This window comes from Malaya genurostris, chromosome 1, assembly GCF_030247185.1.
Source record: "Malaya genurostris strain Urasoe2022 chromosome 1, Malgen_1.1, whole genome shotgun sequence".
In the NCBI taxonomy this organism is placed as follows: Eukaryota; Metazoa; Arthropoda; class Insecta; order Diptera; family Culicidae; genus Malaya; species Malaya genurostris.
Genome location: NC_080570.1, coordinates 146,697,561 through 146,715,062, shown reverse-complemented (window position 1 = coordinate 146,715,062; position 17,502 = coordinate 146,697,561). Strand labels below are relative to the sequence as shown.

The 17,502-nt window shown below is 37.4% G+C and overlaps 4 protein-coding genes across 4 annotated transcripts; 2 read left to right on the top strand and 2 right to left on the bottom strand.

Moving 5' to 3' along the window:
* Positions 1-218: 218 nt before the first annotated feature.
* Positions 219-1,681, bottom strand: LOC131426121 (RNA-binding protein NOB1). The gene is made up of 2 exons (XM_058588570.1): positions 1,531-1,681; positions 219-1,477 (listed from the first exon to the last, which is right to left on the bottom strand). The coding sequence occupies exons 1-2, from the start codon at positions 1,591-1,593 to the stop codon at positions 251-253; spliced, it is 1,290 nt and encodes a 429-aa protein (XP_058444553.1). The 5' UTR covers positions 1,594-1,681; the 3' UTR covers positions 219-250.
* Positions 1,682-3,880: 2,199 nt separating this feature from the next.
* LOC131426120 (large ribosomal subunit protein uL29) lies at positions 3,881-4,836 on the top strand. Its single transcript, XM_058588569.1, has 3 exons — positions 3,881-4,001; positions 4,345-4,481; positions 4,538-4,836. The coding sequence occupies exons 1-3, from the start codon at positions 3,999-4,001 to the stop codon at positions 4,767-4,769; spliced, it is 372 nt and encodes a 123-aa protein (XP_058444552.1). The 5' UTR covers positions 3,881-3,998; the 3' UTR covers positions 4,770-4,836.
* A 35-nt stretch (positions 4,837-4,871) lies between these two features.
* LOC131426119 (nuclear pore complex protein Nup50) lies at positions 4,872-6,261 on the bottom strand. The gene is made up of 2 exons (XM_058588568.1): positions 5,554-6,261; positions 4,872-5,503 (listed from the first exon to the last, which is right to left on the bottom strand). The coding sequence occupies exons 1-2, from the start codon at positions 6,206-6,208 to the stop codon at positions 4,911-4,913; spliced, it is 1,248 nt and encodes a 415-aa protein (XP_058444551.1). The 5' UTR covers positions 6,209-6,261; the 3' UTR covers positions 4,872-4,910.
* Positions 6,262-10,271: 4,010 nt separating this feature from the next.
* Positions 10,272-12,535, top strand: LOC131426118 (protein lin-9 homolog). Its single transcript, XM_058588567.1, has 3 exons — positions 10,272-10,442; positions 10,517-11,221; positions 11,284-12,535. The coding sequence occupies exons 2-3, from the start codon at positions 10,542-10,544 to the stop codon at positions 12,452-12,454; spliced, it is 1,851 nt and encodes a 616-aa protein (XP_058444550.1). The 5' UTR covers positions 10,272-10,442; positions 10,517-10,541; the 3' UTR covers positions 12,455-12,535.
* The last annotated feature ends 4,967 nt before the right edge of the window (positions 12,536-17,502 follow it).

Here is a 17,502-nt window from a genome sequence, read left to right as displayed (position 1 = left end):
ATCGTTTGACAACCCTCTTGGGGTGTAAAATTATCTTTTGCTCATAAATAATGCAAATCGTTTTGCATTTTTTCGGAAATTCAGAATGGTTGCGCTTTTCAAAGATCTCTAAATCCTTTCGGAAATTGGAAGATTTCGGACGTTGAAAGAGAGAAATATTGTGCTTGTCATCATTCCGGAAAATTAATTCTTCGGATATTAAATATGAAAACGACAAATTAATACGGATCTATACTTTATTACAAAATGTCTACTTTTTGTATCCTCTTCGATGGTTATCGTACTCATAGTTTTGCATCCACTGTTTCAGGTTCGATTTTCCTCTGAGTACTGCAGACCTTGAATCGACATCTCGCATCACAAACGGCGAGTATCCGGCCGTGTAATCATCGCCAAGCGCATTTGTCTTAGCCCGAGCTTTCGCTGATATTCTTTGCTGTGGCAAAGGTTGATCTTCGAAAAGCAACGGATTTGTGGAGTGTTTTCCACCACGGAACTGTGCGACCGGTCGATTCTTATTTCGGGCGGTCAATGGTCGACGCGAATTTATATGAATCACCTGATGACCGTTCTCATCCAAACTAACGGCGACTTTTTTCAGAGTTTTGTTTCCACACTTGGGGCAAAAGACCTTCGTGGAATCGGGCGTAGTTTTGAAACAGGCATAACATCGCTGTATGTAGGTCCTGGCATGTTTGATAACGCGCCCATCTAGAGCGGCCACATGCAGTCCTATCTGTTTGAGAACATTTTGCATCGAAAAATCTGTCGTCATGCAAGCAACTACGGCGGGATTTTCTTCCAACAAATCCATTCCAAAACTTCGTTTAACTTCTTTAATGTTGGCAGGCGTAATCCAGCCACCATCATCATCATCATCATCATCGTCCTCGTCTTCGTCGTCATTATCATCATTATCTTCATCACTTTCTTCTACCACATGATCGGAATCCTCTTCGAATTTGTCTTGACTCTCTTGAATATGCTCGATAATATTATCTTCAAGAACTTTCACCTCATCCGTGTTCAATTCTGCAAATTTTTGCTCCAGCACCAAATCATCTATGCTGCGGTTCAATTTCCCGATATCGCCTTGTTTCTTATCTGAATCTATTTGTTCTTGCGAGTGGTTCTTCTCTCCGTTATAAAAGCCTTGAACTTTGCCGAATCCCGCCAGTTCTGCTGGCTTCACGCTTGAGTAAACCGTAACCGCTGCTGTAGGATCCTCCCGAAGGTGGTCGACCCCTACGAATTCTTTTTCCAGCTGATAGGTCAGTGCAATCACTTTTAAATCAACTAGTGAAAGCGTGGAGAAATCTCCCGTTTTTTTAGCTATATTTGTCACCAGTGTCAATACGTCTGAATCGGGTTCCCGCACCAATAATTGGTACGGAAGCACCACTAGTCGTTTGAACTGACGATCGTTTTTTATTTCGTCCAAAACTCCCTGCACCGTATAGCAATTGTCAGCACAATCCTGTACAATTAAATGCTATTAGGCGGAACCGAGAAAAGGTACAGAAAACTTACCTGCAGTTGCACATTTTTTATGAAAGCGGAAGTATCCACTACCAAATGCGAAAATTTCGGCATTTTAAGACGGTTCTAAACCATAACTAGACAAAATTCGGAATGAAAACGACACGTGAAATTGCTCAAGAAAAGCAAAACAGGCCAATGTTTTGACATTTGCAAATGAATAAAATGTCAAACTACTTACACGCTCATTCAATGTTACTCTCAAGTGAGTCATTTGTACTCACTTTTGCTTATTTGGTTCAAATGTCAAAAAGTGAGTAATATTGATTTATAAGAATGAGTAACTTCGACTCAGTTTCTAAATTGACAACAAGTTTTACTCACAGAGCTTTGAAAACGTTGTGTGAAAATTTACGTGCACTGAACTTTTCCCTTTGTCGGAAGGCGGAACTTTTCCCTCTGTCGGAGGTGGAACGGAGGAAGGCAGACGGATCCTTTCCAATGAGCGATGAACAGGTAACGGCTTCCTTCATTCGTTGGAAGTAAGTCAGCAAAGCATTCCTTATTCGAATCCCTTATTCAATTCGCTTGATATTGAGTAATATTTACTCACTCGAGCTAATTTTACCATTTGTAGCACTGAGTAAATGTTACTCAGAATTTGACAAATACCATATTTACTCAAAAGTGAGTAAACAAGCTTTGCTCACTATAGAGTAGTTCCACTTTTAACGAAAGTGAGTGAAATTGTACTCACTTTAGAGTAACATTGAACGAGCGTGTATGCTATAACTATTGGATTATTATAGCACAAAAACCGGAAATAAACCATCAGGGCTGCGATGTTTGTTCAATAGCCGCAAATTTGATTTGAAAATATAATAGAATGTATTTCGTTTCCGAGAAAATATTCTGGATAGTGAAAAAAGGAACTAGCGGCCCTTACACGATCATTAAAAGTGTCATTACTTTTTAGTAATGAGATTTTTAATGATCGTGTAAGGGCCGCTATTAGGTCAGAAAGCTCCTTCCAACTCAACTAAAGTTGCACCTTCAACTATCAGTCCAGTCTTCAGTCTTTCCACTGAGAAAGCAATAAAATCTTGTTGAGCGATGAGCATTTGTTGAACGACATACGGAACGAATTATTCGTCCAGTTTGTTTTTCTTTCCTACAATCACGAGAGGTTTGCTTTTACTTGATAAAATTTTAAATTCCATTTACTGTGAAGATCACATTTTGTTTACTTGAATGCAGTTGTTTTTGTCACACAAGAAATGGCGGAATGTTCTAATAGGTATTAACCTTCGGATAAAATTTTAATCGTGTATGTCAAGCTGATTTCATATCGATATCGAAGGTTTCAAAGCAAACGATTGAAAAATTCTCCAGTTCTGTTTAGTATTCAAAATTAATCCTAGTTGAAGATTTCCACTTCAGAAAAAATTTTAAACACATTTTTGGTTCAGTATACACGTACCTTGATCCATATTACTTGATTATCAAAACAATGAATTCAAATGAATTCGACCTTCAATAAACAAAATCATTTTTTTAACAATTCAATAATTGAATTCCTTGGCGCTGATAACAATACTACTCTTGAAATTTACAGTAACAAACGATGTTTATTTACTTTGCTCGTGTGGTTTCTGTTGGCTTCTGCACAATCTTTGATGATGACAGTTGAAATTAATATTTTATTTTTCAAGCTTGTTTGCAATTTCTATCAAATGCGGATGTTTAAAGGTGGCTCATCAACTTTAAAGTTATTTACAGTAAATTTGCTAGTATGAACTGGGATTGAAAATGAAAAATTGTCCGAATATATATAACCAGTTTAAGTTATCTTCTAATCGGCTTACATTTTTAGATAACAAAGTATGTTTTCCAATATCTCGAGCATCAGAATTCTTGACAATCGAGTTTCATTCATTTTGATTATTTTGCTTGATTTATCCGGGTAAATAAAAATCATATTGATTTAGATATAACCATATTGTAAAAAATCTTGAGACCCGAGATTATTAGTAATGTAATAGAGTAATCAGTGACACCAACCTGGTGAAATGGGTACCTAAATGCTCCAAATAGTACTATTTAGATCGAATACGAAATTTCGCATTCTGTATCTCGACCGAGTTCGAATTTTTCCTACAAAAGCATCACTCGATTCAAATACAAAATGCAAATTTTTACATTCGATCGAAATATCCGATTCGATCGAAATATCCGATTCGATCGAAGTACAGAATGGTGGTGCTGGTGCTTTTTAGTAATGACACTTTTATTGATCGTGTAAGGGCCGCTAATGAAAGAAGCCAACAGAGAGTTGTTCTCACCTATATTACTTCATCGTGACCTGTATCATCGTTTGCTATAAAATTTCAGTTCAGTGTCAGGACGACCTAACGCGTGACAGCGGGACGTGACGTCATAAGCTACCAATTGTCAAGCAGCTCTTTTCCGATCGGACTGTCGCAAATAGTGGTGGCGAACGATATTCAACCGCAAACAAAATGGTTAATATTCCTTATGAAACACTTGAAATTTCTCAGTTTACTAGGATGAAACAAACGGCTTTCCATACGAACAAATGTTATAGCAAAAAAAAAATTAAAAGGGGTTGAAATGAATCCGTAAAATATCAAATTCAAATGTTCAATCAACCTCTTCGAGTAAATGTTTGGTGATATTTTTCAGGACTAATTACAAATCGCTCTGTAATCTTGTTTGATCATGGTGCCTTTAATCTGTTTGTGTAAAAAGTTGTGTTGACTTATTTCAAGTCCTATAAATTATTTTTGTTTCCGTAAAAAGTGAGGTTAGTTTGGTTTGTTATTGATTGGTTGCATTTCTTTTCAGGTTAAAGTAAAGTGCTCAGAACTTCGAACGAAGGATAAGAAGGAGCTGACTAAACAGCTAGAAGAGCTGAAGACTGAGCTGTTAAATTTACGAGTGGCAAAGGTTACCGGTGGAGCACCTTCTAAGCTTTCCAAAATGTTAGTTTAAAGCAATATAGGGCCTAGCAAAAATGTTAATAGTTTTCCTATTTCAGCCGCGTTGTACGAAAAGCCATCGCTCGGGTTTACATAGTGATGAACACTAAGACCAAGGAGAATTTACGCAAATTGTACAAGGGTAAAAAGTACGTCCCACTGGATTTGCGCCCAAAGAAGACTCGCGCAATGCGTAAAGCACTGTCTCCACGAGATGCAGCCCGATTGACACTAAAGGAACAACGTCGGCGTGCGAAGTTCCCCAAGCGAACGTATGCTGTAAAAGCCTAACTTACAGATGAAATGTTTTCTTCAGTTTAATAAAAATCCTTCCTGAAATGTGGAATTTCGAATTCAATGTGAAAAGCTTATTCTTTTGAGAACAAATTTATATTGCAATCGAAAGTGATCAATCAAAATTTCGAACTGGATTTATTTGGGTTTGTATTTATTTAAGGTGTCGTACAGTTCGTCCGCATCCTCTTCCGTCTTAACCCTCAGCAGCACCGATGTCGGCGGTGGTTTCGAATCCAATGTTGGCAAACAAATCATCATCACATTATTCTTGCCCATTCTTTGCAGCGGAATAGCTTCATTCAGTACAATATTAAGTAAAATGTTACCCAAATTAGTGTCGGCCCGAACAATTACTTGAACCTTTGAATCGACCTTTTTTATGTGCAATGTTCCAATACCCCGATCCGAGTACTTGCCGTCCGCTTTCACAAACAGTTTGCAACGTTTTGAATACAAGCTATCCTTTTCTTCAACCGGAGTGAACTCCACTTTCGGGGGATTTTCCTCATCTTCAGCGTCTTCCGTTTTGTCTGCTTCCGTAGTGCTGTCTATCGGCTTAGCAACATTTGCGAATGTAAAACCAGTAGCCGACGGAGTAACCCCCGATGTGCTACCAAAACCAAAACTGAACGGTTTTGTAGCTGCTTGCTGCTGGTTTGTTGCGGGAGCAACAGGGGAAGTACTTCCAAATAAAAATCCACTAGTTGTTGCGCCCGTTGAAGATGTACCTAAATTACAAATTCAGTTAATTGAAAACAATCTAAAATTACATTCCAACCTGAATCTTTCACTTCCGATTTTCCCTTTTTGATTTCAATTTCACTTAGATATTTCTCGTAATCCTTGAATATCGGAGATAGTTTGCAGATAGGATTCTCCTTTACCTTTTCCGATATCCAGGAAGCAACCGATTGGTTCAGTGCTCTGATACTCGCCGCATACTCGGCAGAACTAGTAACAATTTCTGGTTTTGTTTCCGGAACAACTTCGCCTTTCGGAGGACTGCCAAATCCGGCGAAAATCTTTTTGCTAGGATCCGTCGTTGCAGAAATGCTTGCTCCAAGCGCAGAAGTTGTAGCACTTCCGATCGATCCACCAGTAGCTGCCAAGGGAGCCGCCGTTCCATTGGTTGGTTTACTGCTTGCAGTAAGACTAGATAGGAACGAAAACGGACTGGCAGCAGCCGCTGCACCCACCTTAGCTGTTGGTGCCGGGGTAGAAGTCACCGCCGAGAACCCCTTAAAGCCACTGAACACGGAGCTGCTTTCGGAAGCACCAGCTGATTCGCCGGCAACGCGTCGACGTGCAGTTTTTATAACGCGCTTCTTCAATTCCTCCTCTGAGGCCTGAGTGAATTTACCGGCTTCCTCCGCTTCGTCCTCTTCGTGCCAATTGTCATGGTTCAGATCAGATTGAGCACCACGTTTTGCCATTTTACCCAGCGTAAATAATAAGCAAGCGAAACAGACGTGAACTTTTCTATGCCTTTAATTTTACGTTGAAAACTAGTCTGGCCTTTTGGATTAAGAACTGAAACTTCTCTCAGTATTTGACCGCGGATTGAAAGGCTTTCGAATGATACACTGTGAACGAGATCTGGAATTTGTGAACACTTTCCACACCGCAGTAAAAAAACTGATAAATTACGGATTTCGAATGATACGATTTTCAATCAAAAATAAAAACAAGTCAGAGCGGTGGAATATATCAATTCGTCCCCTCATGTTTATTCATTTATTTGACACGGCTCAAGACCCTTAAAGCTAAACATAGTCTGCTTATCTTATAAAATGACGAATGCAATTATAAAGCAGAAAAACTGCGTTAAGTTACCGCTAAAACGGGATGCGACCCCGTAGCTTTCTCCTATCCGAGGAAATCGTTTTGCCAATTAAACGACCATGCATGTGAAAATCACATGAAGAAGCAGAACAATTGAACAGAAGAAATGGCAACCCTTCCACAAGCAGAGGTTTCATAGGTCACATCACAAGTCTATTTCACCCCCCGCTTCTGCAGTCAATTTGTAGTGTTTATTCCTATTGCCAACATATTAGACCAACGAAGGACCACCGTTGAAGGTTTTTTCCCTAAGAGGGCAGTACACTGGCAACCAGCAATAGTGTAAACGCTACATATAGCTAGATCGTGAACGAAAGGTACGTATATAAATGCGCAAACTTATCTTAATATGTGATATTACGATGAGAAACAACTTTTGACTGACGTTTGATTTATTTCTCGATATTGATAAGCAAATCATCTTATAAAATCAATAATATTTACACCAACATTTTAAAATAAACAGTTAGTGTACAGATCCTGTCATTACTGCATTTTCTTAAAAGTATCCAATATAAATCGAAAGCTTGTTGTTTTAACTTGAAAGTTTTGCGAAGAGTAAGGCGTCAAATTTAAAATCAATTCGGTAAATCGCTAAAGAAAAAGCAAACAAAGAGAAACTGTCATTTACAGTTAGGCTCTTTTGTCGTGGGACTGTTGGCATATTGTCGCAAAACTGAAATGTAGAGGCTCTGCTTGTTTAGAGATGATACTTTCAGCAAGAGCTGTCAAATCGGTAGGACAATTTCTAATTACTCCATCTTTTCAACGATTTCTTATGAAAACGGGCAAATTCATCTGAAAAATCATAGTAGGAGTTGAAGGAAATGTTTTTACTCTGGGGTGGTAATGTTGATCTTAATTCATTGTGCGAAATATACCGTTTATTCAGAATGGAGCATTAAACTTGGTTTGATACCATTTTCCAAATGCCTGAAAATAACATATAAAGTATCCAAAACAAATAGTACTCAATTGGCATATTGTCGCAAAACTGAACTGTAGAGGCGCTGATAATTTAGGGATGATAGTTTCAGCAAGAGCTGTCAAATTAGAAAATTTTTTAATCTTTTCAACGATTTCTTATGAAAACGGGCAAATTCATTTCATAGTAGGAGTTGAAGAGACTGTTTTTACTCTGAGATGGTAATGTTGATCTTAGTTCATTGTGGGAAATCTACCGCTTATTCAGAATAGAGCATTAAACTTGGTTTGATACCATTTTTCAAATGCCTAGAAATAACCAATATAGTATCCAAAATAAATAGTTTTCGATCGCTAGTACTTGAGAAATCCACATTACATTGGTTTCTGTTTAAAAAATGTTGATCCGAAATAACCTAACCTTACCGAATTTCACACATTTCTGAAGATTTTCCATATTTAATCGCAGTTTACACTAAAACAAGTAGTAGTAATCACTTTGAAATCGATTTTCTTCTTCTCCGAGTGTACTTTTATTGCTGATATCTATTTGTACTATTGAATAAACGATAAAAATGTTCCAAATCACTACTGCCGATATGAAAATTTCCGAAAGAATCCTCCTTTTCTTGGTTCCATATTTCATTGGCAGGTGTCGTTACCGGTAAATCAGCTTTGCGACAATCTGCCAATCGCTATACATTCTAGTACCTGAGAAATCAACTTTACACTGGTTTTTGATTAAAAAATTTTGATCCGAAAAAACCTAACCTTACCCCATTTCACACATCTCTGAAGATTTTCTATGTTTAATCGTAGATTACACTAAAAAAAAGTAGTAGTAATCACTTTGAAATCGTTTTTATTCTACTCCGAGTGTACTTTTATTGCTGATATCCATTTATACTATTGAATAAACGATTAAAAGGTGGCAAATCACTACTGCCGATATGAAAATTTCCGAAATAATCCTCCTTTTCTTGGTTCAATTTTTCATTGGCAGGTGTCGCTACCGGTAAATCAGCTTTACGACAATGTGCCAATTGAGCTATTCATATACGAAATTAGAATGTGCGCGAACCGAAGTCAAAGTTTGTTGTGGGTTCAATCTTACACAGAGCTAAAAACATTTTTGACTCAAAATCATACACTGCGGAAAATGCATATAAAGTTTCGTAAGCTATGAACTTATGATCCAAGTAGAAGACAGTTCCATTACGTGTTATAGAGTTTCATAAATGATTTTATGTCTTTTTAAACTGTTCCTTGGCATTGCAGTGTTTTTTATTGCATATATGTCTTCAATAATTGACACGATGCGGCTCGACAAAATTCACTGGGTTATTTCGACATACTCATACATATTAGCATTCGCCACACAACCGCCGAAAATAGCCACACCAACATACACACGTGGATTGGACCATAGAATGCTATTGGCACATTGTCGTATAACTGAAAAGTAGAGGCACTGCTTGTTTAGAGATGATACTCTTAGCAAGAGCTGTCAAATCGGCAGGAACATTTTTAATTACTCCACCTTTTCAACGATTTTTTATAAAAACGGGCAAATTCGTTTGAAAAATCATAGTAGAAGTTGAAGAAAAAGATTAACTCTGAGGTGGTAATGTTGATCTTAACTCATTGTAGCGAAATCAACCGTTTATTCAGAATGGAGCATTGAACTTGGTTTGATACCATTTTCAAATGCCTGGAAATAACAAATAAATTATCCAAAATAAATAGTACTCGAACGCTGTACATCCTAGTACTCGAGAAATCAATATTACACTGGTTTCTGTTTAAAAACATGTTGATCCGAAAAAACCTAACCATACCCAATTTCACACATTTCTGAAGATTTTCCATGTTTAATCGTAGTTTACACTAAAAAAAGAACTTGTAATCTCTTTAATTCGATTTTCTCCTACTCCGCGTGTACTTTTATTGCTGATATCTATTTGTATTATTGAAAAAAGATAAAAATGTTGCAAATCACTACTGCCGATTTGAAAATTTTCGAAAATATGTTCCTTTTCTTGGTTCCATCCAGTGCTGTCAACTGTTTTCTCCAAAAATCTGTATTTGGCTGAAAAATTTATCTGTATAATATCTTTCTCGAAAAATCATACATCGATTTAGTTCGGGAACTGATTTTGCGACCAAAAAAAAAAAAAAAGGTCACTCGACCTGGTTTACCCCTATGGAATCCAATACAAAAACTGAAAATCGGTATTTATCTGTATGAAAATTGAAATATCGGTATTTTGAGAGAGCATATCTGTATTCCTGTATCGAGTCCAAAAATCGGTATAAATACCGAGAAATCGGTATAGTTGGCAGCGCTGGTTCCATCTTTCATTGGCAGGTGTCACTCTCGGTAATTCAGTTTCACGAAGATAAATGATAAGTATCGCTGACATCCCTGTGTTCAACCAAATTTTTCATCATGAACGTACTCCATATTGACAATTTGAGCGTCGTCTTTTAGCATAAAATTCTATACTTATTATTCAAACATTCGTATCAAAAAAATATTGCTCTATTTTTCAGCTCATTCTCTAATTGCCTATGGTTCCAATACACAGGTTGCCATTGAAATTTCAAAAATGTATAATAAAGTAACCACCATATCTTACCAAATGTTTATGGAACCCGACAAATTAATAAATGTAAACGTGAATGAAAAGGCTCTCATTTAGAGATATGACGTTTTGAAAGCAAGGTCTAGAAATGTCTACTTTTTTTCGATTGAGATATGTAAAATTTTGCATTAGGCAATTTTCGCTAATTTGTGCAGTCTTTAGAAAACGACCGAAACTTAATAGTTGTGATTTTTTCATTAGTGTTTCAGATAATCATTTTTCAAAGAAAAAGATAATTTGCTGATAATACTTATTGGTAAACGAAGTGTCTTTTGATCAATCACAAACCGAACGTTAAATTTGACGCTTTTTCATATCACCATCGTGCAGATAACCGTTGGGCGTAGAAAACGAAATGTCCTCATCAGAGGACCATGATGATGGAGAAGTTGACGGAGATTCGGACATGAAAATTAAGGAAGAACCAACCGACGACTCGATGTCAATGGACATGGAGTCCCCCCCGTCGCTGGGTCCGGCTATGCTTGGTCTGCATCCGGTGGGAATGAAACTACCATCGAAAACCACCCCCACGCAGCCAATGCAGACATTGAACGCCCGAGGAATGCCAGCTCGAATCCGTAAGAAAAACAAATTGTTTTTCGATGAGGATCTACTGATCAATGATAGGATTCCTCCAAAGGCAAGTCCCAAGAAAAGTGGAACTGGATCGGCTTCATCCACACCGCAAAAAGGTTTGATAACTCCGAGTAAAAGTTTGACCCGATCAGCACAGAAGAAAAAGCTTCTGTCGCGGTATGACAAGATGAAGGACAGTATGAAAAAACGCAAGGAAGATCCAGACGAAGACAGTGCGATGCGAGTTATCAATCCAATCGCGTTGCTGGATAAGAAAGCTAGTCAAAGAATTGGGCTACGGTTGCGAAATCTACTTAAACTCCCCAAAGCGCACAAATTCGTAAGTTACGAGTGGTTCTACAGTAACATTGATAGATCACTTTTCGAGGGAGAAAATGACTTCCAGATGTGCCTTCGGGAGATGTATCCGGATTTGAAGACACGATTTTTGTCGAGGTAAAGACACTATTGTGTATGTATAGTTTATATAGGCTCACTTTAATTTGGCCTTTTTTCAGAGCCGAATGGAATAAAATTCGTAAAACTATGGGGAAACCGCGAAGATGCTCTGCGGCATTTTTCGAAGAGGAACGCAGAGAGTTGGAAAGAAAGCGTCAGAAAATTCGACTGTTGCAAACTAAGCGATCGGGAGATGTTTCATTTGTGCGAGACCTGCCGAAAGAAATTCCGCAACCGTTATCCGTGGGAACCAAAGTCACGGCCCGGCTTCGATCACCGCAAGACGGACTATTCACCGGCACGGTAGAGGCAATCGATGTGATGTCCAGTGCCTATCGCATCAGTTTCGATCGTCCTGGCCTAGGTTCGCACACGATTCCCGACTATGAAGTGGTTGCTAATGAAAACCCGGAGAAGATTGCCCTCAATACGATCACTAAAGATTTTCGGCCAAAATATCAAAATGCTTCATTCTATGTGGCTTCACCGGCAGTTAAAAATCCTATTACCGGCATCAAAGGTGATCCGTTGTTGGGGGGAGACAGTTATCCCAAGATTCCCGGTATGTCGGATAGTAAAATGCTTTTTCCGAAAGATAACATTGGCGGTTTTTCGGTGAAGCTGCTGGAGTTGATCGTCAGAACAAAAAAGACTCTATCCGCCAAACAGATGAAGTTGTTGCGCCTGCAGAATATGAATTCCGAAGCGGAGATTTACAAATCTTACGCCGATCCATTTCCGGAAGAATTTCAAAAGCGCTACGCTTCGCTGGTGGTGGCCATGGAAAAGCTCAACCGGGATATACACGAGCAGTTAAGTCAGCTACATGTGAGTTGTAAAAGTTTAACGCAGGATCCGGGTGTTATTGCGATGATCTCTCCCAGTCACTTGAGGGAGCAATGTCGAGAACAGGCAGAAGAAACCTTCGACAAGAACAACAATGGTCAATTGACCAACGATGGAATGATCAAGCTGATCAAGGATCTCACCACAATCATGTACGTGGCGTCCAATCTCGGTACCAACGAGGGCCAAACCGAACACTGTCTGGAAGTACTGAAGGGTTGCTTGGAGGAAACGAAAGGTCGGCTGGACTTCGACAACATGGCTTCATTCCAGAGAGGGGTTCATCAGCACATACGCCATATTCAGGCTGGTTTCGCGGCAGCTCATCGACACAAAGCTGAAGAAAAGGCTCAGAAGGAATCGCTCAACCAGATAGATAAGTAGTTAGGGACGTTTGGCGGGATGTGTGCATTTTTTTCTCCTATTGTATTAATAAAACTTGAGAACCTGAACGCAGATTTTCGTTTTCACATGAAATGGACGTTGTTTTTATTTTTCTGCCATTATAGATTTTATACTCTTAGTGGTTCATAACTGTTATAGTTTTGTAAGGTGGCATATTTTGGCTCTCCTTGTCTTCTGTGGTTCGGTAACTTTTAAAAATCAAGTTCTTCGAATTTACGTCATGTTAGTCGTTCTTGTTTCAGACGAACCTAAGACATTTTCCTGTATTCTCATGGAGGTTTTTCAATATTACAAATTTTCCAACTTTAATCGCCTGACCAATCCTGAGCCCGATGTGTACTGGTCGGGCTCAGAAAAAATATGTTTGTCTGGTATAGGTGACTATTTTTTTCTTTTCAAAGGGTTGGGTCCGGGTTCAAAGATTTGGTCGGGTTTCGGGTATTCGAACCTAAATATTGTAGTTTTCACTGGTGGTCAACAAAGATTGCGATGCGACAAATGCCGCAAAGATAGCGAAACTATCATTCGCATCGGTTCAATCTCTTCGAGACCACAAGCCGTAAAAAAATAAACCATTGATTTTACAGCATAAACAATTGATTCACAATTAGATATATGGATTACAACACATTTTATTGTATCTTGACAAATTGTTTTTTCATTTCCAACGATTCAATATATTATTTCTACGATTCTACAATTGAATTTGTTGTACACGTGGTGTTTCAAACAATATGTAAACTGTACATTTTATTGTTTTCCAAGAAAACATGTATGAGAAAACTTTATGATTTGAATTGTTACGACAATTAACAACCTATACATTCTGTTGTAGAAAGCATTTTCCTAATTAATTGAATTGTGTATAACAATACATTAAAATTTTTTTCAATAGTCAAAGCAAAATTGTGGCAGGTTTTTTAACAGCAAATCATATTGTTTTTCTACAATATTTTTTATTGGGGAAACCAGACAAATATTATTTTAAATTGATCGTTAATGCCCCGTTTACACTTCTGCTGGCTGCCAGCATGCTGGTGCCAGTGTACTGCTCTCTTAGGAAAAAACGTTCAACTGTGGTCCAATGATCCAACGTATTAGACCAACGAAGGACCACCGTTGAACGTTTTTTTCCTAAGAGGGCAGTACACTGGCACAAGCATGTTGACAACCAGCAATAGTGTAAACGCTTCATAAATGACAATGTTTGATAACCAGAATAATTACACAATGATACGTGTTATAAGTGGCCCTTACACGATCATTAAAAGTGTCATTACTAAGTAATGACACTTCTGCTCAAACGCTCGTCATTACTGCATTACTGCACATCATTACTTTTTAGCATTACACGTTCATTATTAATGATGAGTATTTGTAACTACTCCAGCAATAGCAATATTTTTATTTTCGTTTAGCTGAAAATAAATTTGATTTGCCATTGAAACGTTAAGGTTAATGAAATATTAACAATTTAAATCTACACTTTGTCATTTTTTCGCGTATAGTTCTAAAGATATTCATCACTTCCACAAAAAAAATAAGAAGAAGAAATAATGTTGGTAATGATGGAAAATCCACAATTCCATCATTACTGAACTCGTAGACCTTACACGATCATTAAAAGTGCCATTCCTTTTTAGTAATGACACTTTTAATGATCGTGTAAGGGCCGCTATTAATCAGCATCTCTGTCTTCAAAACCTCGTGCTTCACAAACATTATCAATACTAACTATTAAAAATACTGTAAATCGTCTACTTTAAAAATTCAGTCGTCTTTGACAGATACATATACACTCAAAAAAGAAATCACGTTACTTCTACTTGAAAAAACATGAATCTCATCTACCCAACTTTTCACATAAATTCTATTAGGTAGATAGATTAATTGTACCGAATTGTTAATATATCATCAAATACATTTGTATTCTGTATTTGATATCATACATCTTAGTCGATAAATAAATAATATATTACTTGTCCGTTAGAAGCCACGTGATTTTCCTATCAGTGTTAGTGATTGCCGAATATTTGACAGAAGCTGCTATATTGCTATCTATATTGTATACAACATATTCAATCCGGTAGAAGATGCTACAATAACTCGAGTCTCTCAATGCATGAACCGTGAGAGAATTTTTCTACATTTCTTCGCTCCACTTCATACTCTGAGTATTTCACGGCCCTTAAAAAAAATTTACAGTCTGATTAGGATCGTTTCTGTGTGGAATTTCCCAAGAGAGAATCGCAAGTTGACAATTATCGCAGGGAATCGAATCGATGATTCAACATGATGATTCTCATACTAGTTCAAAACCCTTGTGTGGAGCCTTCACAGACATTTTCATAGACACAACTTATACAAAGGTTATATGCACATAGTTAGAATAAGCGGCAATAGTAAAATGATTCTATCGCAATTATCAACTGCCCATACAGAATCGGATCGCGAAACGAGAATAAGCGACTGTTTATTGCTTCAGAGAGGATCCCCATAGCAGTGTGATAACATTTGATTCTCAGAAATGTCATCGAGAGAAATTCGCTTTCGCTCTAGTGTCGATTCTATGTTAAATGAGCCATGCCGGGTTTTGTTGTTGCGATGATATCCGTCTCTCTTTGATGGCACTGATTCAATCGTGTGAAGAGTTGCCAGTGAGCGTTCTTTGATACGATAAAAGCCATCCTTGTTTTCTACATTTTTCAACTGAAGTTCACGTAATAGTTACATGACTTAAAATTCTTGTTGAGCATAGGAAAATCACATAACAATTACATGAAATGGTACATGATTATATGGTATATGGAACTCCGTTAAAACCAACATTAATTTACATAGACATTTATTCACAGAATGCATTGTTATTGGATCGCTTGTTATATTACATATATTTACATTATAATTGTAACATCATTAGCCTTAAAGAATAATGAAACAATGAAACTAAACAGTAAACATATTCTCAACTCTAAATATTAACTTATTATCTACATTATGAACTATTATTGGTGGTTGATCAAAATCATCTGTACTAATAATATCAGATGTAGTTTGGTCTTGAATTTTACATGATGTCTCGCAATTATTCCAGCCAGCTCACTGTTTTCCTTCTGACAGCTTTCCGTTTTTAGCCTTGAACCCTATTTCTTTGCCGGTTTCTGTGTTGTTCAACAGCTCTTCCAATACAGTTGGACCGAATATCACGTTGATGATATTGGCTAGACTGGCCGAAATCCGAACTGCCTGAGCCAAGATTTTGGTTTTCGGAAACTGCTTTATTTACTATACTGATTCCTGACTGGTATCAGCAGTGACTTCCAGGACCGTTGATTCCGGCGGTACCGACAGAAGCCTTTCTATTCGTGATTCCTGAAACTATAAATCAATTAATCAAAAATTCTTACTTCAAATTTTAATTCTATAAATACATTTCATTTTCTCTAGGGAGTAATATGATCGAAAATATTTTCGAATGCCCAATTGACCCCTGTAGGTACTTTCGGACACTTTCGGAGATCTTCGATTGAAATTGTCAAGAGCTCGAATCAGCCAATATCGATATCTATTAAAAATAAACGCAAATTTGTTTATTTGAAATTCGAAACTATACTTAACTTTAAAAACTTCCAACAAAAGAATGATCGAATCTGTCACTAACATGTCAGCCATTTTGTTGTTTGAAGTTTGAAGTGAAGATTATGTGAAAACCACATAGCTTATATTGGATTTCCAGATGTTGTTTATAGGCATCACGTATAGAATATCAAAAATATATAAAGGACTGCATTTACGTGAATAACCATATAAAACTAATGTGATTTCTTTTTTTGAGTGTACTTGTTGATGCTTTTAGTGTACAAACAAATAATTCGACGTGAACATCTCAAAAGGGCTTTAAATCAATTGACAGATTCCCTTTGTTTACTTTCTCTTTCGATAATATCTGCGTTATTACGCAATTTTTCGTTACATGTATGGTTCTATTAGAAAGCTGGAGATATTTTCTTTTATTCTAAAAGCAAAATTGGTATGCGAACGTGAAAATTTAGGTGTTATTTACAGAAGAGAAAGTAAACAAAGAGAATCTCTCATTGGTTTATGTGCTCTCATGAAATGTTCACGTCGAATTCTTGTCGCTAGAGAATATTACCTTTTAAATCTGTAGTTGCCTTTAATCCACCAGACGATTTATTTCTCTATTCGATCTAATGCTTGTTTTAAAAATGCTGTAAATTTCAGTACAATCGACGGTGAAGGGGTTAAAAACAACTGTCCAATCCTGGCAGAGATGACACTCACATTATCAGATCCGAATGGATTCCGAATCGGCGAGAAATTTTCATTCGGAAATTCATGTGGAAATCATAATGAATTCCGAATCAATTCCAACTCCAGTGCAACAACCGGTTCCGAATGAATTTCGCCTACAACCGGTTGATTCGGAAATATGTCGGAATTGAGTGAGAAGATGCGGACTGAATTGTGAATTCATCTTCTTCTTTCCCAATTTTGCACGTTTTAGTGCTGATTTCCAGTTTATTTTTGAATGAAAACATTATATAACTGAATATACTAATCTAAATCAATTTTTTCGGATATACAGAACTAGTGAATAACCAGTTTCTCGTAGAATTCCAGCATAAACTGTTGAAATTCGCTGGAAATTAACAAACGGCCTACCTTCGTCAGCATCATCCATTCCTCTAGCTGGAGTGGAGTGTAGAGAAATGGCTTAAGTCGCCTAACTTTTCCACTAACACATTCATAAAATGAGCGAATATTCAATGACATTTATAATGTTACTGTCAATTGGGTTGATCGAGCAGCCAACTCAGGCGAAAATTCTAGCACTGATCCGATCTAGCACTGAAAAATCATTCAGCCGAGTAAGAGTTCATTGCTCATTCCTATTAGAAATAAAACTGTACCGATTGTAAATAGTTCGCGTTTATTTTTAGTAGAATTTACTGATAGTGTCATGTCTGTTAGTCTGTGCGTCAGCTATTTGCTTGTTTCCGCTTGGA